This window comes from Ambystoma mexicanum, chromosome 1p, assembly GCF_040938575.1.
Source record: "Ambystoma mexicanum isolate Mex_15411 chromosome 1p, UKY_AmexF1_1, whole genome shotgun sequence".
Taxonomy (NCBI): domain Eukaryota; kingdom Metazoa; phylum Chordata; class Amphibia; order Caudata; family Ambystomatidae; genus Ambystoma; species Ambystoma mexicanum.
In genome coordinates, this window is record NC_090921.1 from 395,129,049 (window position 1) to 395,156,757 (window position 27,709).

At 48.5% G+C, this 27,709-nt stretch overlaps 1 protein-coding gene across 2 annotated transcripts in view; it reads left to right on the top strand.

The window, feature by feature from the left end:
- Positions 1–27,709, top strand: part of LOC138571035 (SURP and G-patch domain-containing protein 2-like) — a 105,874-nt gene that overhangs the window by 31,066 nt on the left and 47,099 nt on the right. For both annotated transcript variants that reach the window (XM_069649164.1, XM_069649163.1), the window contains exon 6: positions 16,522–16,633. In XM_069649164.1, the coding sequence (XP_069505265.1) occupies positions 16,522–16,633 (112 nt within the window). The remainder of the gene's footprint in view (positions 1–16,521; positions 16,634–27,709) is intronic.

Here is a 27,709-nt window from a genome sequence, read left to right on the forward strand (position 1 = left end):
ACTGCACTCTAGATGCAGGTCAGCAGAGAAAAACAGGGTCGGAAGCCCCACAAAAATGAGAAACCCAGAATAGCACAATCTGAATGTTTTTGCAATTGTTTTTTTGTTGACCAAACCCCTCCACTAGAGTACATGAACAGCCCAAAAACGGATTGCAATCGGGAAGCAGCTATAGGGTGGCTGATGCCAAGTGGTTTCCCTACTAGATCCTTCGAGATTGCAGTCCAGAAGGTGAGTTGGAAATGGCTGCAGGGAGCAAGGCAGAGACTTGCCTGACTATTCCCTGGCTTTTCTACCGCAAGCTGAACCCTCGTCATTTTCTGCTTGAGTTCTTTCTTGGGTTTTACTCTGCTCGTTGAGACAGATTTGAGCCCTTTGTTGGTTCTACCTTTGTTCGGGCTTCCGCCACGAAACCCGCCTTTTGGTTCCAGTGTCTGGAAGGACAGGATGAGGGGCAGGGTCCTGAAAGTCCCCTGTTCTTTGTCTCTAGGAATGCCTGAATGAAAATGGTCCTGAAAAGACAGCCCCCTGTTGTGGTTGTCAGCCTAGGCAGTGCATGGGTGGGACTACAGGCAGTCGACCACTGGAAGAAAGACCCGACAAAGAAACTGAGAAGAGAAGCCTGCTGCAACCTCCTTGACCTTCGATTGCACGGCGAAGCCCTATTACTGTGTAGGGGTGTTATGGTATTAGTTTTATGACGGTACGATAACCTTCTTGCCAAATGACGGTATATCATGGTTATCGCGGTATAGCAGGTGGAGTTAACTAATAACAAATATTTTCTAAAAGGTCATAAACTGTCAGATTTATCAACACAAACAAAACCAGGCACCCAGGACCAGAATTGGGCTTTTCAAACATACTTTGCACTGAAATGTCACCCCTTGCTTCCACCAAACACACGTGTGGAGAGGAGGAGGGGAGAGCCCTGCTGCGACTGGCAAAGCAAACTTAATAGCTTTTCTTACGTGGTCGTTTAGGCTTTTGGCTCCCCCACTGGCTACTGGTGAAGATGAACATGTTGCCATCTTGATAACCTGCACGCCACAGATCAATCGAGGCTGATGGTAGTATACGCGTGTGCGCATGAACACACACACACACACACACACACACACACACACACACACACACACACACACACACACACACACACACACACACACACACACACACACACACACACACTCTTTATGTGACAGCCTTTAGTTTACTTGCGGGCCAAAAGGTGTTCAGTAAACACGGACATGTCACCTTTGGTATGGCGGCAGTGAATACCCACAGAGATGAGTGAATTTTGCAGTGTGACTTACATGTAAATTCAATGATAGAACCAGGGAAATCCCCCATTGTCATATGTTTAGCAAACATTATCCATTATAAATATATAAACCCCAAAGCCGCCATCCCAAAGTAAACCCTTTTCCTTCTTGGCACTGTATTTATTCTTCCTATTGCTAACATATTGATTGTGTCAGGCACGTGTGGTTTATGGAATGGCATTAAAAACTGCTCTAACTGAAACTACTTGGCAGATGGCACATCCAACAGTGCAAGACCAAGACTGCGCAGCACTTGCTTTCTGCAGCCTTTCCAAATCAGACTGAAAAGCACACTTAACGGTATAAACAATGTGATGGTTATTATTGGTCAATTTAAGTGGCTCACGGTATCTTTAACGGTATACCGTTACATCCCTACTATTGTGCTGACCTCCTGTTCACCTCGACAGAGAAGCTCTGAGGGAACCCTTCTCCCCCCCGGGTTAGGCCGACCAACTAACCCCATGACGAACTCCACTTTGCGAAATCCCTGACTTGCTGTGCATCTCAGTTGCTGCAGAAGCCCAATGCCAGGGGTCGAGTGTTCATAAAGTGGAACGGATCCGGCCAAAAGCTCCATGGACCTTTCAGAAGCAGGAAATCCCAATTCAGTCCCCTCAACACTGCATAACCGGGGGGGCAATAGTTACCCGTAGCTGCCGACGACCATCCTCCGGACGTCCTCCCTCTTGTCCCCACGTCTGAGGCTCTGGAACCATGACCTGCATGGCTGTAGCAAGTATAAATCCAGCTGGACTCCTTTCTAACCAAAGGTACTTCTTAGAGCTTGGAGGTACTTACCTTGAGGTGTGCTGTCTCACTTGAGACTTGAACCTGGTACTTTCTGAGTTGATTTAAACTCACTTTACACAGGCTTAACAGCTTGCATTCCTACCAGTGATTTTTCTGAACTCTAACTTTGTGCACTACTTTTTTAGCCAAGAAGTGCATCAGAACTATAGACTTTGTCAAAGACTTTGGCTATCCTGGCTCGCTTAAAGCACTTCGTAAAAAAATCCATGGACTTTGATGTTGCTTGTCCCTCATAGGGTGTAGCTTGTGTAATGGTGTTACTGCTGGGAAAGGCTCATCTAGACTTCATTTGAGAATTTTGTTGTCCTCGCATGTTCTGAGAAACTGTTCTAAACTTTTTTACTTCCCTTAACCCTTCATTTCTGCTACTCATTGGTGTGCTATATAAATGCAAATGCTATCCTTGCGATTTAAGTCAACTCTGGGTGTAGAAGTGTATGAAGCATAGCCAAAGATTATCCACTAGCTTTGCTAATTCTGAAAAGTAAAGTTTACATGAATTGTTATTGCCATTTTAAATGATGCTCATTTAAAACTGATTTTTCTGATGCTTGTTAATCTGCTTTGAATCGCATGCTGTGCATATAGGCCGACATCTAGTGGTAATCGCGGAGCATTGCATCAGTTTCGAGGATCGAAAGGACGTCGACATGGGCGTGACTAACACAATCCCTATGTGACGTGTAGCGTACCCAAAATCCCTCATGCATTTTTTTTTCCCCCCACCCAACTAGTTGGTAGTTATGCAGAGCTCGTCAGTTAATATTGCAAAACAATTATTCGTTGTGCCGCGATCGATGGTCGTTTAGTCTTTGACTTCTCTTTGACCACCTCGTGGATCTCTACGCTGACGATATCCAACGGCTGGGGCCTTGTGGTGTTTCTTTCCTAAGAATGCATTTCCTCTTCACCTCTTTCCTGGTCTTACCTCTTCTATGGAGAGTACTCTTAAGTTTTGTCCGTCTTGCAACAGAAAATACCCCTGAAAGGACACCCATTGCAGGTGCATTAGTTAAGGTGACCACAGCGAGCAGTCCTGTAAAACAGTTTCGTCCTAAGACGTTAAAAACCGACAAAGCGGTGGCCGACTACGCACTGCCGGCCAAAGCAGTCGCTCCTCTGTTGGTGCCTTCCCTTCGTGTGGCGGAGGCTAGCAGCAGTCATAGCTCTGATGTGGCGACCAGACCTTTTTGGTCTGGTGCCCGTCCCAGGTAGGCATGATGCCAGTACTGCTATTGGGAAATCGCACTCCGCCGACAGAAGCAAACGCCCCACCCAAGCATACGCATACAACCCCCTGAGCTTCCTCGGTGGATACGTCGAAGCATCAGATGTCAACAGGCACACTGAAATCTTTGTCCGTACCTCGGCACCCTCCCTGCATCCGTCTGGGCATTCCACTCATACGGTCGCATCTTCCAAAAAGCATGCAAGTGCTGACGTGCTGTTGAACAGGGCGTCGGCTCCAAAGGTTTCAGTGGTGCCAGTAACCACAACAAGAGTACTCTGAATGGGCCCAGGCTCTCTAGGGCTTAATCTGACAAATCCCCTTTTCTGGAGAGCCCTTCCCTCATCCAGACCACTCTGGCCCAAAGTGAGGTTTGATAATTACATCAACTGTCAGAATTCATAGACTTTTCTGTAAAGTTAATTCCCCCCCCCCCCCCCCCAAGGCACCCAAGGAGGATTCCTGCCCCATATTTACAAAAGCAGCAGAAGCTTCCCACCCAAACTAACCAAGTAGTTTTCTGAACCAAAGGAGACATGTGGTGCTCCCTGGTGTCATGAGGACACTCCTTTTTTGCGCTGGATACTGACCAGTGCCCAGATTGGGGACCAGATCAGCCAACGGCTGAAGCTCCTTGGGTCTCGCCCACTCCTGACCCAGATATCTGGACACGCCCTCCTCGACTCCAGAGGCAGCAATCGCCTGAGACAACCAAATGGCTTTCAATGCCCCCCTGAAGAGGGCCACAGGCTGAATCGCCACACAGGAAGCTATTCAGGACTTTTATGGAGGACACTCTAAAAGGAAAAACCTTGCACAAGCCTGGCTATTCCCCCTGCTGAATTCCTTGAAGTGCCTTGCACCTTCCCTTAAAGGGCTGTCTACCCTTGAATAGAGTAACTGTTTTGCCCCTCCATCTGACCCAGTGTACATTGGGGGGGCGTGCCACAACGGACTCCTGGTTGTTACCACCAGAAAGAGGGCTGGGGGTGCCACTGTCCGCCCGACAGGGACTGCAAGAAACTCTATGGCCATGGCAAGCTTAGCACCACGTCTGCAGCATATTCAACGAATTGTTAACAATACTACTCGCAAGTTATAGCAATGTGCAGTGGAACCTACTTCAGGAGGGCCTCCAAGAGGTCCCTGAACCCGCGCAATCAATCACACCTGCTGGTGGTCATCTGAGGGAAGGCAGGTGACACACAAGAACATGCTAGGCGCCTGGCTAAAGAATTCAGACTGGCCTCTTTGATAAACAAGCCCAGGGAAGATTCAAACTTGTTCGGTAAAGCTGTAAACTGTAAACGACGCCTTGGTAACTGCGAAAAAATGGCACGAGTCAAATCTCTCGGCCAAATCGCAGCCAAGCCTTTTCAACAGTGGGGAGGTGCAAAGGCTGTTTCTTTCAGGGCCAGTCCTTCTCACAATCTCCACACGGACAGGATGAAGCAGGAAGTACTCCATGGTCCTCTGGGCAAAGTTCAGCTGGCGACACCCAACCAGCAGAGGAGACAACCGAGGCATGGGTAGAGGCAGAAACCCCACCCCAAGAGGATTCCCCAACCTCTACATCAAAATGACTTGCCAGTCTGGGGTCTCCTCCCGTGCTTCCCCGGTCAGGGGACGGTTGACATCATTCCTGCATGGGAGGGGGGGGTTACATTAGACCAGTAGGTGCTCAAGACTGTCATCCACGGTTATTGTATAGAGTTCCACTGGCCACCTCAATACCATCCAGAGCAGACGCCTATCGGCACACCTGAGAATCCTGCTGGAAGAGGTGCAGATCCTTCAGGAAAAGGGCACCATAGAAGTCACCCCCATTCATCAGGTAAACTAAGGTATTTATTCAGTGTACCTTCTGGTACCCAAAAAGGATCTCACCATGCGCCCTGCTAGACTTGCACCCATCAAACAAATTTGTCAAACCACAAACGTTTGGAATGACATTGCAGGAATTAATCCCTCTGCTGGTGCAGGGGATTAGACGGCTACATTGGATATCAGACGCATACTTTCATATTTCAATGTTGCAAAGCACACAGAGTACCTATTGTTCATGATGGAGTACAAGCACCATCAAGTGCCTTCCCTTCGGCATTGCCTCAGCCCCACGGGTATTCACAAAGGTGCTGGTGTTAGTAGCTGCTCACCTGTGCAGGAGGTCCATCCCAGCCTACCCTTACCTCGACAACTGGTTAATGACGGGATTCGTTAACGAAACGCCCAAAAGACGGTAGATCTCATCTCCAGTCTAGGGTTCTCGGTCAACAAGAAAAAGTCCAGCCTAGACTCGAGCCAACCAGTTTCTGGGGGCTCTAATTCGGCCAAAAGACGTTCTTGCTTTCCCTCCAACAAGAGGGTTCAAAACATAATGTTCCAGATCCCTCACTATGTAGCCAATTGCAAGGTGACCGTACGAAAAGCCATGTGACTTTTAGGGATGACTTCTGCATCTACCTAGTTCCTCACGCACGTCTGCACCCCATACCAGAGTGGCTCTCAAGCCAATGGTCTCAGGCCAGCAGACAATGGGACGATCTAGTGGTTGTCTCTCTGAAGCGCTCGTTCAGTCTGCAGTGGTGGTCAAGAGAAAACCTCTTGCAATTGAAGACCTTCACCACCCCCGCAGTAGAAGCAACTATCACCAAGGAGGCATCTGATTGGGTGGGGGCTCACCACCTTCAGACAGCGTACAGCGTGTGGTCGCTAGTGGTAGCAACCAACCACATTTTTGGAACTGCTAGCAGTGTTCAAAGCCCTGAAGGCATTTCAAACCGACCTCCAGGGGGAAGAAGGTCTTAGTCCTCACAGACAGTACCACAGCCATGTGTTACCCGAACACACCAGGGGGCACTCGCTCTTCAGGGCTATCCAAACTGTCAACCAGCATACAGAAATGGGCTCCCACACACAAGATGTTCTGTCACAACACATTCTAGGGGAACTCAATCGTCTGGCGGACGTACTCGGCATAGACTTCCCACTACCCTTCCAGAGACTTGTTTGCAACTCTGGGGGAATGCACAATGCCCAGATTACACCTCCAGGTACCCTCAGAGCTGCTCTAAGGGTAACTGGCTCTGGGTAATATGTTCAGGGAAATTTGTTCCTGGTGGCCATTGCATCAATGGAGTTAGTGAACTGTAGGCCCTTTCAGGTCAAGGCCCATTTGTCACTATTCACAAGGATAAGGATTTGTACCTAAATTCATGTCAACCAATCGATGGAACTACCCACTTTTTTCCAGAACCCCACTAATGTGGCAGAAAAAAAGCCTCCACACGCTTGATTGTGGAGAGCGGTGATCTATTATCTGGAGAAAACACTAAGGGCCAAACCAGTTTTGTTTCAGTGGCATACAAAGCCCAAAAGGAAAGGCGTACGTTTTCCTCTGCCCGGTGAACTGGCTAACGGATGGTGCACCAAGATGGATGCATCTGCTAAACGGAATATCTAACTTAGAAACATGCACAACACACAATAGGGGTGCGGTGACATTTCTCTGAAAAGAAATAAACTATTCTTATTTTTTTGTTTGACAGCACCCTAATTCTTTGCTGTAACCCTGAAGAAAGTGGTTAACGTGCATCGCCACTGAAACCGGTAGGCCAGTTGCGACCCTTGGTTACCTGTATTCTTTTTGTCGTCGGCTGAGAGTACTTTGCACTCGCTGGATGTGGCTGGAGCGCTGAAGCTCTACGTGGATCGCACAGTGTTTTCGGAAGACTTCACAGCTGTTTGAACTTTGGCCCTGTAAACCAAGGGAATACCCTCTCCAAGGCTTCCATTTCCATGTGTCTCTCCGACTGCATAACCCATTGTCACTGGTTGGCGAACCGAGCGTTGCCTGGCCGTCCGAGAGCCCATTCGACCAGAGCAATCGCTGCAACTACAGTGTTCCTGTCTGGTGTGCCCCTGCTGGACATCTGCAGGGCTGCTACGTGGAGGTTGGCGCACACCTTCACAAGATTCTACTGCATCGACCAGGATTCCAGGGAGTTGAGTCGGCCAAGCAGTGCTGTGCAACCTGTTAGCTTGAAGGTGAGCCTGGTGAGGAGGTAAGCAATGCTTAATGTTGAGATGTTAATGCTTCATGAGCATCCATGCCAGACCCACGCTGGAGAACAGTTGCGTAACTCTTCCTCACGCGCAACTGCGCCCCATGCAAGTGGTGTCAGGCCAGCGGACAATGGAAAGATCTGGTAGTTTTCTCGCCAGCCCTCTTTCTCTCTTTCTCTCTGCAGTGGTGGTCGAGAGTGGGGAAAACCACCTCCGCAGTAGAAGCCACTCTAACGACCGCATCTGTCACAGGGTGAGGGGGCCACCAGCTTCAGCAGACTGCGCACGGCGTGTGGTCCCCACAAGTAGCGTCAACCACATAAATGTGGAACTATTGGCAGTATTCAGAGCACTGATACCTTTTCAAACTGCTACAGGGGAAAACGGTCCTGATCTTGACATAGCACAACAGCCATGTACTACCTGAACAAACGAGCTTTCCCAAAACATTTGGATATGGGCTCTTAAACACAGGATGTTCCTGTTGTCTCAACACCTTCCAGGGGAATGGCAACTACGCAAAGACATCGTCTCGGTTGTCGCAGAATGGGGCTTCCAGAGATCGACCCTTTCGCAACTCTGGAGAATGCTCATTGCCAGAATACACCTCCAGGTACCCACAGAACCGCTCTAAGGGGAAAAGTCTCTGGCTAGCATGGTCAGGGAAATTTTGTTTACGCTCAGATTGTGCCCCCTGACACCTTACTCAAAGAGAGCATGCACAAGATGCACCAGGAACCAGTCACCATGATGTTGGTGGCCCCATGTGGCCCCGTCAACCTTTATCTCCTGATGGAATGTCCATCTCCCCTCCTATTAGACTGCCCTGGCCGGGCCGTACAACATGTTATCTCAGGACAGGGGAGAAACACTACACCCATGCCGGCAAACTCTGAACTGCCTGGCTCCTGAGGTCATAGCGTTCGGACACCTTACACTTCCTCAGATGTATGGACATGCGAGCGAACCTGATACTGCTATTCCAGTAAATGGAAACACTTTATCTGGTGTAATGTCAAGGAAGTCCCATTGACTGCTCTCCTACTCGCATTGTATTGTACCTGACCCACTTGAATTCAGGCCTGGTTTTTAATTCCCTAAAGGTTCACTTAGCTGCTCCCTCAGCCTACACCACGTCACAGCAAAAGGTGTTGTGGTGGAAAATACCCTCACCCTCGATTTGTGACTACCTTTTTTATTTCATAGTTCCACGTAAACTAATCAATAGTACTGCCCACTTTTTCCAGAACCCCACTAACCTGGTCGAAAGGAGCCTACACACGTTAGATGTGCGCCTGGCAGTCATGTTTTACCTGGAAAGAACAAAACCACTGAGGAAAACAAACCATTTTTCGTTTCAGTGGCAGCTGGCAGAGAAGAGGATAGAACTGCCCTTCAAGCCTAGTGCACATTCTACTCGAGGCACTGGGGCTTCCATTGCATTCATTGCAAATGTTTCCCTAGAGTCCATTTGCAAGCGGCAATCTGGAGTTCTGTACACACCCTTACAAAACACTATTGCCTAGACACTCATTCTAGGTCTGATTCTCAGGTGGGACAAGCAGTACGAAGACATCTTTTCACTATTGTTCCTTCGCACAACCCACCTCCAACTCTGGGTACTGCTTGCTAGTCTATGCACAGCATGTGATTCTAAGCAGATTAACAAACCTCAGAAGACCTGCATTACGCACCGTAATGGCATTTCTGATTGCATCTGCTTATATTCACATGCGCCCAACTTTCCTCCCCGCTCAGGTCGAAGGAACATGGACGTCTTAATACTTACATACTCGCTTACGTTGGCCTTGGGCTCCCTCATGGCCGAATAAATAAAATCTGAGGCAACTCCGCGTGAGGGATTTTGGGTACACTATACATCACGATGGGGATAGTGCTACAGGCACACCTAGGCCGACGTCTCCTTTCGATCCTCGAAAGACTAGATGCAATACTCTGCAGTTACCACTGGATTTCAGACCATATGCACAGCATGTGAATCTAAGCAGATACAATCATCAAATGCTATTACGTGATTTGAGTAATGTCATTTCAGCTTAATACTTTAGACACTTTTATGAGAAATTGGAGAGGGCACACTTCAGTTTGCCCAGTATGTGTATGAGGACGAGACATACCTGTTATGGGGGTGTGGCTTGGCGCCATGCCAGTCAGTCTAGCTCTGTAAGAGCTCTCGGCCGAGGCCATGCACCTAATGAAATATGCCCCAGTGAAGTGGTTACCTCTGTCTACAGCGATGCAGATTGTGGAAGTGGTGCCGCACATAATGGCCAACTTTTAGCTGAGATCGTCTGTGACTCATGGTTTGCGCTGGCTTCCTCCAGGAAGAGGGCTGCGACGACAGCAGCGCATTCAAAATGGCAGGCGCAACACCGGCGGACGAGTCCCGCAGAGGCGTCCACCCGGAGGCCCTCAGAGCTGAATGCAGATCAGCCTGAAGACGCCGGCTCATCCAAGGCATACACATAGTCAGCCACCATCTTCTTCAGGACAAGATCGATCTTCATGTGCTACTCAATAGGATCTGTCCTCTTAATAGGGCAGCAGTGGCAGGCTGCATGGGGAACCTGACAGGTCCCAAGGCTGTGGGCCTATTAAGAGGACAGATACTATTGAGTAGCACATGAAGATCGATCTTGTCCTGAAGAAGATGGTCGGTAATCACTCACCATCGAAACCGGTCGCCCTCACCTGTTGTGGCTCCACCACAACATTTTATGATACTCCCAAGACCAACAGGGGTTACTGCACGAAATTGAAAAAACCCACAAAGCATGGGTTTTTCCAGCACATCCCATAGCTAGTGGGACAGTGCATTTTTTTAGTGAAAATTTGGTATCACCCAATCCACTCTCCGGGCAACCACCCATTTGCAAGGAACTTTCGAGTCATCAGGGTGAATAAAATTACATAATCCCGATGCCTCCATTTTTGCACTTGATATTTCTAGCTGTCTAGATTCAAGAATACGAGATTTAATCCCCCTCTCGCACTCTTTCACACAATAGTGCTGGTTGCCTCACTCCCATCTTGTTCCCCCCTCCCCCTTCCACCTGTCAGGCTGTTGGTGACCAACAAACCAAGCCAGACTGCCCTCCAGTCAGGTAGCACACCCATCATCGCTTGTGGCTAGATATACCACTTGACACCTCCCTTTACCCCCCGGCTCCCCACCGGTGGGGTTGGGTGTCTCAATAGAGCACCAGACCAGCTCTCCACCCTGTGTCCAAGAGAACAGTACCACTGTTCAAGCGATTCCATTAGTTGTTCTGTCTTGCCCTTATTGGCAAGTTGATGAACCTTTTCCCCAGTAAACCAAATCCAGACCAAACACTCCCGCCATCAAGGGAAGATTTCACCAAAGCCCTAGCTCTGGCCGAATTCCCAAGGAAAAGAAACCATCGACGTGGAGATTACGCAATCGGGGAGCAAGGGACTACACGTTCTTCTCGCACATCCACAAAGGATACTCTTGGATCGACCTGCTACTAGCCGCAAGCATGCTTGCCAATGTGCAGGGGACATCCAAATCGAGCATATCGCCAATTCAGACCACACGCCTGTCACTTTGAGCCAGGTGTTCCTGAAGTCCCTCCAATGCGGTCTCTGATATAGCTATCAATGCAGAACTCGCTGGACTCACTGAAAAGCTCACAAACTACTTTAATGAGACCACAACCCAAGACACTTCTATGGCGACCGTAGGGGACGCAATGAAACAAGTCATCTGGGGGATTGCAATGGATGCCAAGGCTCTGTCGGCAAAACCTGTTGCATCGAACCAGGCTCAAAGCATCCAGCCAAAACGATAGGACAACTCAAGAGCGAGCGGCACTGGAGATGTACCTGGCAGACCGGGCAGCCAGAGTTCTGACTTACACCAAACAATTTTACTACCTCAACAGCAACAAAGCAAACTGCATCCTGGCGCACAAACTGAAGAGGCTGCTATCGAGGAACCACATCCAATTCCCGGCTGACGTCAGTAACCTGCAGCACACAGAGGCAGAGAAACTCTATCTAATGACACAGCACCATGAGGAGATGGGGGGGGGGGGGGCAACAGCTGCATCTGTCCTATCGCAATTCCTGGATTCCATCCCAAAGTTGCCACTACACCCGTCACTAGGATCCCTGGAACACCCGATAACGGCGGAAGTAGTAGACGCGATGATCCGTTCCTTGAAAAACATGACACCGGAATCAGATGGGCTTTCAATGCAATTTTATAAGAAGTTTGTCCACATCTTGGTGCCACAATTGGTGAGCTTATTCAACTAGTTCCTAGTGATGGGCTCCACCACTGCCTCCATGGAGGAGTCAATAACAGTCCTCGTCCCTAAGCCAGGAAAAGACTGCTCACAGTACACGTCTTACAGACCCATCCCGCTATTAAAAATTATGCTAAGTTATTCACAAAAATCCTGGCAGACAGACTAGCCCCTATCCTCCCAGACATCATCCACCCGGACCAGACTGGCTTCATCCCGGGCCAAAGTACCCAGGACAACATCCGAAGAACCATAAATATAATCGAGTCAGCAACCAGGTTAGGTTCAGAGATAATCGTCCTCTCACTGGACGCACACAAAGCCTTTGACATGCTGGACTGGGGCTATAAGAGAAAATCTACTCTACTCCACTACAGATTCAGTCCGAACTTCATAAAATATGCACTAGCTAACGGCACCCACCTGAGACTGAATGGGGCACTTCAGGTAAAAATCAATACCTCCAAAGGCCCTAGACAAGGATGCCCTTTCTCTCCACAGATTTGCGCTCTCCATAGAGCCATTCACTAGCAGGATTCGCTGCAACCTGGCAATGCACGGTCTGGAATTCAAGGGAGAGTCCTACAAAACAGCCTTTTATGCTGAAGACTTCCTACTAACCATGACCCAAGCAAAAGAATCTATGAAGGCCCTTTGGCAAGAGCTTGACTAGTTCAGAGAAGCCTCTGGGTTTATGGTGAACATCGCGAAGCCCACAGCAATGGGCATCAATATGCCAGAAAAACTCAAGGCGGGACTGCAAGCCAAACACCTGATCCCTTGGGCAAATCGCAGGTTAGTTATCTGGGGGTTCAGATCCCAAACCAATCTGCAAAAATATACAAAGTAAACTTTTCCCGCTGGTCAAAGAAGTAGACCATCTAGGGCACTGGCAAAAGCAACACATCTCATGGTTCGGGTGCATCACGTTGTTGAAGATAAATTTAACCCTGAGGTTACTTTATCTCGGCCTCGCCCTTCCCTTAACCATCCAGAAGAAAGCTCTTCAAAAACTGCAGGGAGACATCCTGAAATCTGTCTGGGAAGGAAAGAAATCACGAATTCCGAAGAGAATCGTGCTCTAGGCTTCTGTGACCGGAGGCCAAGGGGTCCCAGGTGTTGCCATGCAGCTCAGCTCTCCCAGGGCTTCGCTTGGAAGGTAACTTCCAACCGGCCCTTATGGTTGATATTGGAAGATTGGTGCAAGACCCCGATTGATGCGCTACCCCACATGTAAGATTTCAGCAACCCCCAGAATTCAAGCCCACTACCAGCGACAAGGAATACAGTGACAAGCTGGAAAAGAGCAGCATGTCTATGGAAATGCAGGAACACGACAGGACCACTCTCGCCGATCTGGGACAGCCCAGACTTCTCCCCAGGCATTGCACTAAACTACTTCGCCAGAGGGCAGGCTGAGGATCATGGCTGACTTCTTCGAGAACGGTAACCTGCTGAACTTCAAGGATTGCAAAGACAAATTCCAGGTCCCCAAGACATTCCGATACGCCCAACTCTGGCACTGGCTGTCAAGCGTGTCCGCCAAGAAACATGGCAGCAGAGAACTAACAGCCCTAGAAGGAACACTTACCATGAGCCTCCCTTAAGGGGAAAATATCGACACTATACAAACTACTCGATGGAACGGACCTGACCAAAAAGAGCCTTATATGCTAAAATGGGAAAGACATTGGCAGAACCATGAAACCACCTTCCTCTTTTCTTTTGCCTTCGCTCCCCTTCTCCCCTGCTGATCTGTTCTCTTGGCACCATGCACCTGGCCACCCTCTGTCCTTTGGGCCCAGGTACCTGCTCATCCTGCCACCCTCCCGCACTGCCTCCGGGCCACCCCTTGCACTGGGGTCTGTATCTATACCCATACAGCCCCCCTTTTTCTTCCTGCACTGATCAGACCTACCCTGTCTGCTGCCTTAAACCTAGTACTTGCAAATTGCTGGCTGCAATACCACTGTTGCCTTTATTATTTATTTATTGTTATATCTGCTTCGCACTTTCCACCTCCCTCCTCTCCCATGCACTTGCGCGTTCTCAATGTCACTGGGCCTAGTAAGATCGCTGTTTTGTTCTCCCCTGTTCCCCTCCCCTCCCTTGTCCTGCTCTGAAACACTTGTGTACGAGCGCGATAGAAATAAAATATCAATCACATCTGGACCCGAGCGCACAAAAGGTCAAAATGCACGACGAACAAGGAAGGTGCATTTAAAGTGTGCTATAGATGGTACCGCACCTCAGAAATCCTGAACAAATGCAACCCAGCCATCCCTCCACAATGCTGGAGAGGACGCCCCGACTTGGGCTCGCTGTTTCACCTCCTCTGGTCATGTCCAAAGGCCACCCAATTCTGGAAGGAGGTCCTAGAACAAAACAAATCAATAACGGGCCTCGCAGTTCCATGGGACCCAGGAATCTTCCTTCTAGGAGCCACCGGTGATGGCCAATTTCCACTCACGGATCTTCAACGCATGGCGGATTTATGCTCTCGCCTCTTAACAGCCACGAAGATTTCAATTGCCAGACTCTGGGAAAACCCCAGAAGGCCCAGCCACACAAATGTGGTGGTCCAAGTGTTGGGAAATAATCGCGGCAGAGAAAATCACAGCTGTCAGATTTGGTAATAACTCCAAGTTTGACCAGACATGGGCTCCTTTCCTGGATTACACACGGCAATTCACAAGAGTGGTGAGACCACCTCCTACCCTGCGTTGGATGGGGAACTAAGACTGAGAGGGCAGATCAACACAGCCAGAGCATAAATTTAAGCAACAGTGCATCCCAGACCCTGAACTCAAGTAGATTTCTACCCTGGACTAAGTCTGCACCTAGACAATTTTGGGGCTCCTCCCCTTTGAGTTAACTAACTCTGAAAGTCTCAGTCTCCCTGCACCCCTTGTCTCCGAGTTGTTCTTGTTTTACTTTGTTCGTTTCTCTCGACTTCATGCAAGCGCTAAGCAATGTCAGGTTAATATTCTACTTGTAAGCTTGTGTACAAAACCCAATAAAAATATATTTAAAAAAAAAAGAAACACCATGTGTTTTGTATGTTTTCCTGCGTGTAAATGGAGTAGTTGATCCTATATCCTTTTGCAAAACCCCAAATGGTCTTCTACCATCTATCGTGTTTACCAAGCTTGGATTGGTCTGCTTATGCAATTTTGGGTATGTCATGATAACTTGCTTTTTGTATGGGGCCAGAAGTCCTATACGTAGGTAACCAAGCAAGAAAATTGCCTGGTCACGTAGCACTTTCTCAGAATGTCCTGCAGGATGAATGGATATTTTATGTAAAGGAATGTTGCATTTCCATTTTATTTCTGCATGTCTTTTTATAATTCTTAATCCTGCTGCTTTTTTAACTAAGTATTGACCCTACATGTTTTAAGCAGACCACCTGTGTAATTACGTGTTTGATGCTGAAGGCAAATTGTCGAATAAAGCTTATGAAAAGGAAGGCCCAAAACAATGAGTGAGACATTGAAAAAAGCATTCATTCCTCACTGGCTACTAGAAGTTGTCTCTGGGAGTGACTGGGAAGCCAAAACCAAATTACAGCTTCCACTCGCACCACGCGTAGGTTGAAATGTCATCAATATGAAAATGCTTGCAATTCATTTATTGACGTTGCAATTAAATTTGCATCAAACACCACAAATCCTAACCATATGTTGAGATTGCTCATATGTGCAAATTTAGTTCACGCTGTAGAGTGTGCACACCTTTCTTCAGTCAAGGTGGCTTCTGGGAGTCCCTCTACCAGCGCAAACACAGGCCATTGACCTGTTCTTGGCTGGATGACCCCCCTGGGCGAGTCTCAACGAAGTCTTTAGCTCACTGTCCCTTTCACAGGAGAAATATCCCTGCTTATTAATCTTTGTCCTGCCCTGGGGCAGTACAGCACCAAAATGCTAGGCAATTCCCCTCCAAGTACAGTACCAACAGCAACTCCCAGACAGGTTTTGGCCTAGTCGGGCCTCCGTGAGGTGGAGCTGTGCCTCTTAAGAACAGTGAGCAAGGGGTCCACTTCTGGATTTCCCTTTGTAATTTAAGAAGTTACTTAATATGCAAAGCAAGGGGTGTTCTGGAGTCCCTCTACCAGCACGGACACGGCCCATTGACCTGTTCTTGGATGGATGGCCCCTGGGAGAGTCTGAATCAAGTTATCCCCTTCATGGAGGAGAAATAGCCCTGTGTATCCATCTTTGTCCTGCCCAGGGGCAGTCAAACGCTGAAATGCTAGGCAATTCTCCTCTGAACAAAATACCAAGAGCAACCGCTTTTCATATAGACTATAATTTACCATAGGAGGCTGAATATAGGTAGTGCATGGGGGGGGGCATTAGATTGGATGAGTAAACCATTTACTATCCCTTACTGAGTTAACTCGTCCGCTGTTGCTGCTCTAGCGTTATCTACATTTAAGGATATGATTTAATTAATGGGCTACTGCAGACTTGACCTAAAAGGAACATTAGAATTCTAAAATTTGAAGCCAATCATATTTTCAATAACGCCTGGAAATCTTAAATTTCTGTGAGTACTTTGCCAAAGCATCTCATTCCGTCGGGTCTACAATGGTAGTCCAAATATCCTTTGTAAAAGACCTTGCACATACATTTGTTTTACCTTCTCTCGAAAATATTTAGTTTTATTTATTTCACTTCAGTGATTGTGAAGTTGTTGTTAATCAAAAGCCTTTTCTGCATTGTATTGCTTACGAGAATAGCACTGTGTAGTTTCAACATTCTTAACCATAAACATTTATTTTGCCCTTTATTTTCAGTTGATGCTAAAACCAGGGAAACTGCTCAAAATCTTGCTAGATTAATTGTTGAAATGGGACCAGACTCTAAGGATTTCAAAACTGACAGCATCACTAGCAATCCTGAATTTTGGTATGTAATCTGTTTACCTTTTTTTTAACATTTTGAATCTGCTTCTAATTTTGTTCACCGTGTTGTCTCCGACATCAACCCGGCCAGGTTCCCTACCTGGAATTATGCTTCAAATATGGAAAATGTACTCTGCTGCTTGCATTCTTAGCCCTTGCGTAAGTGGTTAGGAACCCTCCAGCTCAGAAATTAAGAAGGCAGCTAGTATTTTAATATACAGTGCCGTCCTGTCTGTGCTGTAAACTTCATCTCTTGGTAGGGCTCTGCCCAGCTTTGTTACTACGTAATGGAATTAAAAACGCACACCTTCCCAATATTTCAAAATGTTGCTTTTAGAAGCAGAAGTTGATTGTGCCCTTTTAGGAGGGGGGGGGGGAGAGTTTGTTGCTGACTCCAGTAAACTACTCTTCCAAGGATCTGGTTTTGTTTAGTTGGAACCAGGTTTTTTCTCGATTGTGAATTTAAGGCAAATCTGCATGCTTTGCTCAGATTATCAAATGGGCAACGGGGCGCATTTTTAAATAGCCAGATGAGGGACCTATCTATTAGCTGACCAGCTATATCCTGTTGCTGGGAGCACAGGCTGTGTGTATGTTGTATATGTGCATGCAGGTGGAACCTGCCAAGCAATGTCGGTTCAACTTTTAAATGTTCTGCTTTATTGGTAATCCATAATTGCGGTACTCTTCTATTCACAAGTTAGGCTATTTGCAGCATAATGAATTATTTTTGAGTGGAGAAGTTGATCTCTCCATGACGGACTAGCAAGAAATGTCTCCTTGAAAACAAAGGTGGTCATACAAAAATCCACCACTAAGATTCCAGATGAGTGTTTGCTTTACTGAGGCATTGGCTCTGGTATCTAAATGTTCGTATTCGTTTTAGTGCCTAGCTGATTTTGGCTTTTAATCGAACAGTATTTGTATTCAAATGTTTTTTTTCATTCCTGTAAACTTTGAAACCTCTGCTGGAACATTCTTCTCCAAATGGCATGCTACTGGAGTTTTGATACCTTGTAACCCGGTACCTGCTTGGTCCTTCATTGCATAGGCTACTTGTTTCCTCCAACAGTTTACCTCTGCAACATTAACAGAAAATAAGTGGCCTAATGTTTTGCCATTAATCTAATCCACACCTTCTGGGCTTGGAACATTGCTGCTCAAGGAGTATTTTTGCCTTTTACTTTTAGAGGACTGTTAATGCAGAATTCAGTTTTGGGATTCCTGTGACTCACTTTGTCACCCAAACCTTTTGCTGGTTTTCATGGTTTTCCATGTTTGGCTTTACCTTTTTTGACCAGAGGGCCTTTTACTGAAGTGCCAGTGTCATGGCATTCCTTTATAATGCATTTTAAGTCCTACTCCTGGCTGTGTTTAGCCCATCTTGTACTCATTGTGAGACCGGCCTAAAATGGCATTTCTGTTGACATGAGCTCAGAGGCACCCCTGCACACGAAGTGTTTTATACTGGCTTAGCCTACTTTTCTTCCTTAGACATGCCCAATATACTTGATGTGCGGGTGGACCCGAGTGATGGCATGTTTTAGAGCTAGTCTGATGGGCTGGTTGACCAAACATTTGTATACCTGGTTTGCTTGAAGGGCTGGCTAAAGCCAACCCCTGATTATGTGATACCTTGGGCCTACTGGAGAAACTTTTGTCTTGCCTGAATTACTGGTTGACTATGAGAACTGCTGTATCCGAGGACTTTATTTTGCCATATTGCTTGGTGCCTTTTTTTTTTCCTTAGTTGGGTCTATGGCTTCTTGTCTAGACATTTCCTCCTTGCTGGCTGGTCTGTTTTTTGGAGGTTTCTAGGTTGTTGTAGTGCTGCCTCCATGCGACAGTCTCCTGAGCAAAACTAAGGTGGGAAGTCACTGGCCTGGAAGAGTCTCGTCTCCCTCAGCTTCAGCCTTGTCTGTGCTATCTGTCTTCCATCTATTGACCCCATTTTGGGTCACGTCCCCATTTTGCCTCTAGCCTCCCAGATCCCCTTGAACTCGTTAGTTCTTGATGCCTTATGTCACTGCTGCTTTGGGCTAGAGTCGTCCTGTATACACATTTGCGACTCATCTCTGGTTGTTGCCCATGCATGTAAAAGCCACCCCTTGCTTACTATGGGGTCTGCTCCTGCCTGAGCTGAACATTCAATGACTGCCAACATCTGGTCTTGTCCCCATGTCCTACAGCTATTTTGTTACACTGGCCACACCCCAATGCCATGCCGTACTAAAACTAGCTTTAAGCCGTGAGGACACTAACAAGATGATGCATCCAAGAAACCACGAGGTAGTAATGGAGTATGGTACTCCAAGGTATTGCGGTTTAACCATAGGTTGACAATGAACGTAATGAATAAAAGAAAAATGGTTCACTGCGTAGCCTGCACTGGTCACATTTTAAAGCCTCTTTGGCAAAAAAAGAAAGTGGGACTTCCTACAACACCCTACTTGGTGACTTGTGCGGCCATTCAAAAAATAAAAAAGCGAACTGATTGCCAGTATTAGAACGTCCTAGTGGTAACAAGTGCACTTGTGGTGGCTTTACGTGGCTAGAAAGAGCTCTTCGCCCCTTGACAGTGTGTGCTGCATTATTCCCTTTTCAGTACCGTATACAGAGACGGGCAGTGCCTTGTCATTTTGGCCTGACTGCTCCCCCCCCCTTCCTGTATAGGTTACTTTTAGTGCGTCCCTGAAACTCTTGGTTCTGAAGTGGTAGTTGCAGCTTAAGGGGAAGCGCAGTGGTTCATAGTTACAGTAATACACTTTGTTCCACTTTCCACAGACTAATTGTTATATGAAGAAAAAACATTGCACAAACAAAATATTGATTTTTCCTTCAGAGCCAAAATTCCAAAGAGGCAGCAATAACAGGCAATTTAATGATTTTAGTTTAAGGCAAGCAACTTCTGTGGGCAAAAGCAACCCGCATTTTGAAGGTTGTCGGAAGTCTTTGGAGGGAGAGGGTTAAATTGATGCGATTGCCCACAAGGAGCAGTTTGAGGGAGACCCGCAAGAGTCCAAGATGAGGCCAAGGGATGAAGTGAAACTTTGCCCACCATCAGCGGCAGAGGGGTCAGGTGAGAAATACCCTGGGATCAGCTAATAAATTCTGCAGGATGAGGTTGCTGATTTCAAAGCTAGTATTGCATGTTCTGCAACTTAATGAGCTCCAGCAATGGCACACCAAAGGAAAAGGGGCCCGACTCTTGCTGACTGTAGGACTACTTGATTTTGAAATGTCCAGGGCTGAATCCAGAAGAGCGGATCGAGCTGTCTGCAGATAGCAGCATTCATTGATGCAGAGCTCCCATGCCGTCTTCTGTTAAAGAATCAAGCTTCTGAGGATGGGATTGGTTTGAGAAGGCGCTGAGAGAGAAGGGGGATGAAGTAAAGCTGAAGGCACTCAATAGAGGAACTAGCCAGTCACAGAAGATGGACCAAGGAGTGCAACAAAAGGAGCTTATGCGAGACGAGGCCTTCAAGCGTTGTCCCCACCCACAGTATCTGGCAAAGTGTATCTCAAAGGGTTACTGCTGGCTTTTTGGGAAGGCAGCAGAGTTTTGGGACGTCACAGGATGCTGGTGCAGATCTTCAGAACGTATGCAGCAGGTCTTATTTATATTGTACAGTTTAGAAGATAATCTGACCAGGTGAGTGGAAAAGGGGGTCCGTTTTATCCCACTTGGTAACCAGGGAGTCAACAGAGTAGCATTGCACACCAAGACTAATTTGGAGGGTTGATCAAAAACTTTTCTTGACTTTTGGTTTCCCTTTTTCTCCAGCATGGGGTCTGACATGGATTCACATGCTCATGAATATTCCCAGCCAGGCTGGGAATCCTCAGTAAAAGAAGTTTCAGCGTTTCTAAACTGTCTTGCTCCCACAAACCACTCGCTGAGCTCTGGGTCATACTGCTCCAAGCCACTGACTGCCCTCTACCCTCCTCTGGCAGCCATGTAAGATTTTTACCGCACGTTCAAGTGTTTGAGTCGTCGTGTTTTGCTCTTCGAGCTTTTGTGTTCTCCATCGATTATCCTTCCAACTAACGGATCTGTGACTTTTTTTTTTTCAGTGCCCCTCAAGGGCTAATTTTGTGTTCGTCTTGGAGGCTTCCAGGAGTTTCTTCAGGCCTACACCTCATGGATCATGTCAGACGAGGCGCTTCCATCTTTAAACTTTGTTCCGTTTGCGGAATGTGTACATGGACAACAAACATTCCCAGTGTCTGTACTGCCTGCACCCTACGGATAAGGAAGATTTGCCATGGCTTCACGACGCGCACGATTAAGGACCGACGCCAACGGTTGTAGTCGTGGCTGCAGGCCAGGGCCTCTGCCCTGGGTGGTACCCAGGGGCATGCCTCTCCAGATCCAGCAAATCTGAGCTGGCTGTTGTGGGTGCCCAACACAAGGCCAAGCACTGCAAGTCCGCTTCAGTCGGGTAGTTGCTGCTGCGTGTCCCGCGATGGTTAGGGCGCGATAGTCCTCTGCATCGATCTCCAGGCACCGCTCTGGCTCTTCATCCAAGAGGAAGTCAGCTACCCTGGGGAAGCTGAGCGGGTACCCGGGGAAGGCCAAACAGAAAGCCAAGGGAGACGGCATTCCTTTGAGGGCCCAGATACACAAGGAAAAATCGCCCTTCATTGAGGTGGTGGCGGCGTCCCTCTCAAAGGCCGCAGAGGCAAACCTGGCCCAGGCTACCCTTATGAGAGAGCCAGGCCGTCTCTTCTCACAGGAGAGATGCTTCGAGCAAGCCAGTTGAGAAGAGTATGCTGGACCTCGGCCTGAGACAACCCCTCAGGACCGGAAGGGGGAAGGGGTGCGTCAAGGCCCCCAAGGAACAGACAATTCATTGGCCGATGAGGATGAGATCCTTTCTGTCCAGGAGGGCGAGGGAAACGCAGGGAATCACCCCAGGACAGGGGCGATGGGGTTAGTCTTTGGAGATGACTAAGGGCCCCAAGACTACAAGGGCCCTGGGCCCAGCGTGCTGATTCATCACCCCCCCCACCTCCCCCTCCCCCCCCCCCCACACTCCCAGGAGAGATGCAGAGGAGGATGCTGACGGCCCCAGTTCCGGGTACCCCATTGACACCGGGGGAACGGCCAGCCAAGAAGAGGAACCCCACGCCCCCATTCCACCAATTGCCCCTCCCCCAAGGGAGAACTGGCACGGATGACTACGGCGGGATGGGGACCTCTCGTTGCCTCTGCCGCACGAAGTAGGATCCTTCCATGCAATGATCTCACAAGCGTCATCGCTTTTCCAGCTCATGCCGGTGGAGAAAAGAAGACCATCCTTTTGGTCCCACCACTGGACAATGTTTTGGGGTGAGTGGGACTCTGCACACAAGTGCTTGCGTTCTCAACCACCTACCGCCAGGAAGAAATTGTCGAGTTCGGCGTAGTCTTCCACCCCTCCGGACAACAAGGGAAAGAAATTGGACTGTGTGGAAACGTTATCTACTCGGAGACGACAGTCAAGATGGTGGCCAGATACGACCGGGAGCTGTGGTTTAAGTTGGCTTCACTACTGACTTCCTCCCTGATGACAAGAGGATAGAGGCTTTAGAGATCCTTCAAGAAGGCGAGGTGGTGTCGGACCACACCATCACAGTGGCCCTGGACCTTGCAGACACTAGTTTCCACCAGATGGATAACAGCGTCTACCTTCGCCGTTGTGGCTGGCTAAGGCCTCAACTAGACAGGTCCAGAAAAGGGAGTGTCCCGGGAGAATAGCTCAGCGGCAACGTGCACGCCTTGGAAGCAAGACTACACGAAGCAACACAGGTTTGATCCCCAGGTCCGCGCTTAGAAACCTGGGTGTTTAAGCGCGTTATAAATACACAACGAAGACCAAAAAAAAAACACAATTGCGCAACAAACCATTCCTGTAACAGCGCCTCGATGTCTGCGGGCTGTGTGAGCGCTTTAAAAAGAGGGTTTTGGACATGCCCTTTGACAGGGACAATCTGTTCGGGAAGGCTGAGATGGCATGTGCCCTGGGCACTTACGACAACCGTCCTTTAGTTCCTCAGGAGGGAAGTCTATCTGGTCTTAGAAGGGTTTCAGCGGGGGCTGTTCCTCTTACCGGTAGGGGTCGCCCTCGGCCTTCCGGGGCAGACGTCGGGGACCGCAAGGTGGCCCGACTAAAGCAAGGTTGAACCGGCCCGGACGTCTGGCCTCCACCCATGCACCCCGGTGGGAGGCCAGCTGGTGAACTTCGTTGGCGTGTGGGAGACAATCTTCCCCTACACAGATAGGTGCTGGATGCTCTCGCCCACACACTCCTTGGAGTTTCGGGCCATCTTAAAGAGGCGATAGAGCTGGTTCCAAAGCGACTCAGGACTCTAGAGTTTACTCTAGGTACTTTGTCATAAGGGAAGACCGGGGGTTGGAGGCCCAAACTCTAGGTCTCAGAATTTCAGGATGGTCACGCTGCAGCATGTGCTTGGCCATCTGGAGGGGGGGGTTTGGAGGGGGTGGGACTCGTTGGATCTATAGGACTCATATTTCCACGTCCCCATACACCAAGTTTCTATGATTCTTTCAAGGGAAGCATCATCAGTTCAAGGCTCTTCCTTACTGACTGCAGTCAGCACCCAGAGTCTTCACAAAGTGCTTCGCGCTGGTGCAGCTCATCTACGACTGCCATGGATCCACGTTTACCTTCACCTGGACAACTGGCTCGTCCGGGCCAGGTCAAAGGACAATGCCGTCATCGCACAGACCGTCCGCCTGCTGGCGGAACTGGGCTTCTCAGTCACTGAGTGAATTATGTAAAGTTCTGCTCGACTCCATCGCAGGGCGCGCTGTTCCTGGAATTCGGGCTCAACAGTGTCATGCCAGGCATCACCATTGAATGAAAGGATATCTGCCATCTTGGGCAAAGTAGGGCCATCAAGTCTCTACTCGGCATGTTGTCGTGCATATAACTGACAGGATGCGCCTGCTGCAGGAGTTTCTCGATGCCTGTTGGGTCCAGGTGTCCGGAAGCTTCCAGGACAGGATCACTGAAGAGTCTGACGAGCGATATGGTGGGGCATGTGCTTCAATATCGCCAGGGGCACAGAATTCCAGGGCCCCCCGTACCAGGAGATGGTCACGGCACACTCCCTTGGAAGGATGAGGAGCCCACATGAACATCTGCATGCCAGAGGCCTGTGGCCGCCGCTGGAGAAGACGCTGCACATCAATGTTCCGGTGCTAGGGACAGTGTTTTGGGCCCTCAAGTCGTTTCTGCCGTCCCTCAAGGGCAAAGTGGTGAGGGTCTTCACGGACAATAACACCAATGTTTTACATCTTGAAGCCGGGGGGCACCAGATCCCAGTGCTCTCCAAAGAGGCGCAGGACTTGTGGCACTGGGCCGTCACCCACTTGATATTGCTGGCGGGAGTAAAGAACACTGTTGCCGACTCTCTCAGCCTTTTCCTCAAATGGGGCAGTCCCCCAAATTTGTGACGACAGAGGTTTGCCAGCATATTACCCCAGCCGGGGAGCATGGGGGGGGGGGGGGCGGGGGAAATCAGGGGGGGGAGCGCTTTCTTTCCCCTGGGATGTCCTGTTTCTGCATGTGTTCCATTGCCTCTTCGACTAGTCGATCAACTCAGATGGTGCCGGTGCAGGATGATGCTCGGTCCACCGGCGTGGCCGACAAGGATATGGTACCCAGACCTTCTGGACATGTCAGCGGCCCCTCCAGTCAAGCTTCGAGCAGTCGCAGATCTTCTCGCCAGGGAAGGAGGCGCAATTCTGCACCACGACCCAGGATCGCTGAACCTGAAGGGCTGGCTCCTGCGGCACTAGAGTTTGGGGGCTACGATCTCCCAGCAGATTGTAAGGAGGTACTTGTCAAGGCCAGAGCTTCATCTACTCTCAAATTGCTAATGGCACAAGTGGGAGAGGTTCGCTGTTTGGTGCCGTACTTGGATCGACCCTCTACGAGTCACTGCTCCGCAGGTGCTTCATTATTGCTTGTCGTTGGCAAAGGCAGGACTGGTCCATGCTTCCATCAAGGTTCATCTGGCGGCTATCTCCCGCTACACTAAATCTCCTGGACGATCATCCTTCTGGTCGCATCCATTGGTCAAGGAGTTAGTCAAAGGACTCGTTGCTCGTTGCCGCCAGTGAAGGCTCCGGCCCCAGCGTGGGAGCTCAATGTGGTGCTTACTAGGCTCATGGGTCATCCATTCAAGCTTATGCGTGGGTGCCACAGAATTTTTGTTGTGGAAAACTGCTTTTCTTGTGGCGATCGCCCCCGCACGACGAGTGGGAGAGATCCAGGCCCTCTCTTGTAAACCACCTTCTTTGACATTCCACGGGGCAAGGGTAGTGCTACAGACGCACCCCTCCTTCATGCCCAAGGTGCCGTTGGACTTTAAACGAGCCATTGGTGTTGCTGTATTCTTCATGACGCCTTCGTCGCCGACTGAGAGGACTGCTAGAACGCTGAAGTTCTACGAGGACCGTATAAGTTTCCAGAAGACGTCGCAACTTTTTGTGAACTTTGGCACTGTGAACCATGGGAAGGCCCTCTTTTCCAAGGCTTCCATTTCCAGGTGGCTCTCCGGCTGCATCACCCATTGTCACCGGTTGGCAAACCGACAGTTAGGTCGTCCGTCAGCCCACTCGGCCAGACCGATCCTTGCAACTACAACGTTCCCCTCTGGTGTGCCCTTGCTCGACATCTGCAGGGCTGCTACGTGGAGGTAAACCTACACCTTCACAAAGTTCTACTGTGTCGACAGGGATTCCAGAGAGGTGGGGCGGAGGGGGGTGGGGATTACAGAGTTGGCCAAGCAGTGCTGTGCAACCTGTTCACTTGAAGGTGTACCTGGTGAGGAGGTAAGAGATGCTTTAATGTTGATCCTTGCCACCTCACGTGGTTGTGTATACTGCTGTGGATTCTTTATTCATGAGCATGCAAATCCATGCTAGACACATGCTAGAGACAAGTTACAGGTAAGTAACTAGTTCCTTCATTATCTGTGTAGCGTGTGTTCTTGGTGTGACTAATTGTAACTCTGCCAATTGTAGGCTAGCCCTCGGAGCAAATGCAGGCATTCTGAAAGGGTCCCTGTTTGAGTAGAATTCTGAGTTCTCGTGTCTCATTTTATGGGACCCTTGCTCTTTTTGCCCCCTCCATATTTTGTGGGGATTTAGCCCCCTGCCACTTGAATATTTTGTTTCATTTATTTTTAATACTGAAGGTCTATGGAATTGGGTCACTCCAGGGGTCCTCCAGCACCCCACTTCTGTCCTAGGGTGATTGGATCGGCATACATTACCTTTAAGGGGGTAGGCTTGTGGCAGCCAACTAGTTTTGGCTTCACCAGGAATGTAAGCAGTTTTTGCCCCATTAGTAGCCCATTGTGCCTTTATGGTAGCCATTTGGGTAATGCCTCCAGTCCTTCTACAGGCGATTTTTGTTTTGGCTGGTTCCTCGGTATAACAAATCACGGCAGGCTTTAAAATGGCTGTTCTGGCCCCATGGGTTCTTTGTGAGCCCAAGATAGCAGCTTACATAGTGGTTGGGACTGCTTTAGACTAGTTGCTGGCCAGTCCTCTACCTTTTTGCTTTGAAGTGCATACGTTTTAAATCTTTACTTGGTCCACTGCGTTTTATGGTACTGATGTAACATTTACAGGTGAAATTTCATCCTATTCCTTCTGCGGGAATTACGCTCACCCCAGGCGTGCTTGGTCCCGGTTTCCTCACTTTGCGGTATGAAGCACCACCTGTCTGTCTATTGGGCTGTGTTTTAAGACCAATTTGTTTTAATCTGTGGGTTTCTTTTGGTAGTCCTTTTCCGATAGCTGTTAGCGCCAAGATGCCTTTTGGCGTTTATTGGGCATTATATGTAATGCTTAACTAGTATTTTTGATTTTTGGGGCGATTTCCCATGACCCATTTAACTTGCTGGTATGAGCGCTTTAATTATCCTGAGCTTGTATCGCAAACCATGACCTAATGTGTAGCCTATTGGTGACCTGTCAAGTGTGTTCTCTTAGAGCTGGCATCCTCTTATAGCTCATAGTTTTTTTTCATTCTGAAGATCCGTTTCATTCCTCCTTTTGGCACTGAGGGGTAGGAGACTTAGATCAATATTGAAACCTTGCTTTTAATCTGGCAAATCACACACCATTTTACAACTAGAAATGTGATCCCTGCTTAAAGAGTGGGTTATCGTGAATGCCGTGTTTGAAAGGTTGCCTCATGTATGTAGTAATCCCCAAAAGGGACCAAAGGGACTGTTCTCCGGTACTGATCTCAGTTATGATTAGTAATTTTAGTGACCTATAGCTAAAATGCAAAAGGCTTCAATGGCCCTCTTTTTTCCAAAATATGGAGGTTTGTTGTGGGATTAGGATTCACGTTCCTCTTGCTTTTTCCATCCTCATTACAAAATACTTGGCCTTTGTCCTAAAGGACCCTTCCCTGCCAATGCAGAGGCGTTACTCTACTCGCGTTACACCACATAATGGGCATTGCTGAATCTGGTCATGGCTGCCTCTGCGTAGTGGTGTCCTGAAATGTGGCTCAGCAGGTGGTCTTTATGTTGAGCTGAACAGTCTGGCAAGTGAAATAGCCTAGCTGCACAACCTGTGAATTAGGTGCTCTAAGCAGTTGGGATCAAGAATGGGATAAAATTGGGAAATTACAGCCAATGTTGGAACTGAACTATATTTGGAACTTATTGAGTAGAGGTAGGTAATTAGTGCATGTTAATTTCTAATTGTGATGCTTGTTTACATTCTCCTTGCTCTGTATTTGCTTGTTTAGCTTTTTTAGGTTTTTTGGGGGAGGAATTGTGTGAAAGGGTTTGATGCTGATCCATCAACTCGGTATACACCTTAAATGCATCCTTGTTGGTAGTGGTAGGACCCATACATTAACATGTAAGTGGATTACCACATGGCCTAGCAAGACCAGTTCTGCAATCCCCAGCCTTAAGTAATGTTAGAATGTGTGGTAGCTTGGTAACACCTAGAAATGGCCCCCAGCTTGTATCTTGTTTATGCATTTTTAAATGTATCTTGCAAAGCTTTTTTTGAGCCAAATCAATTGGTTAGTTTTTC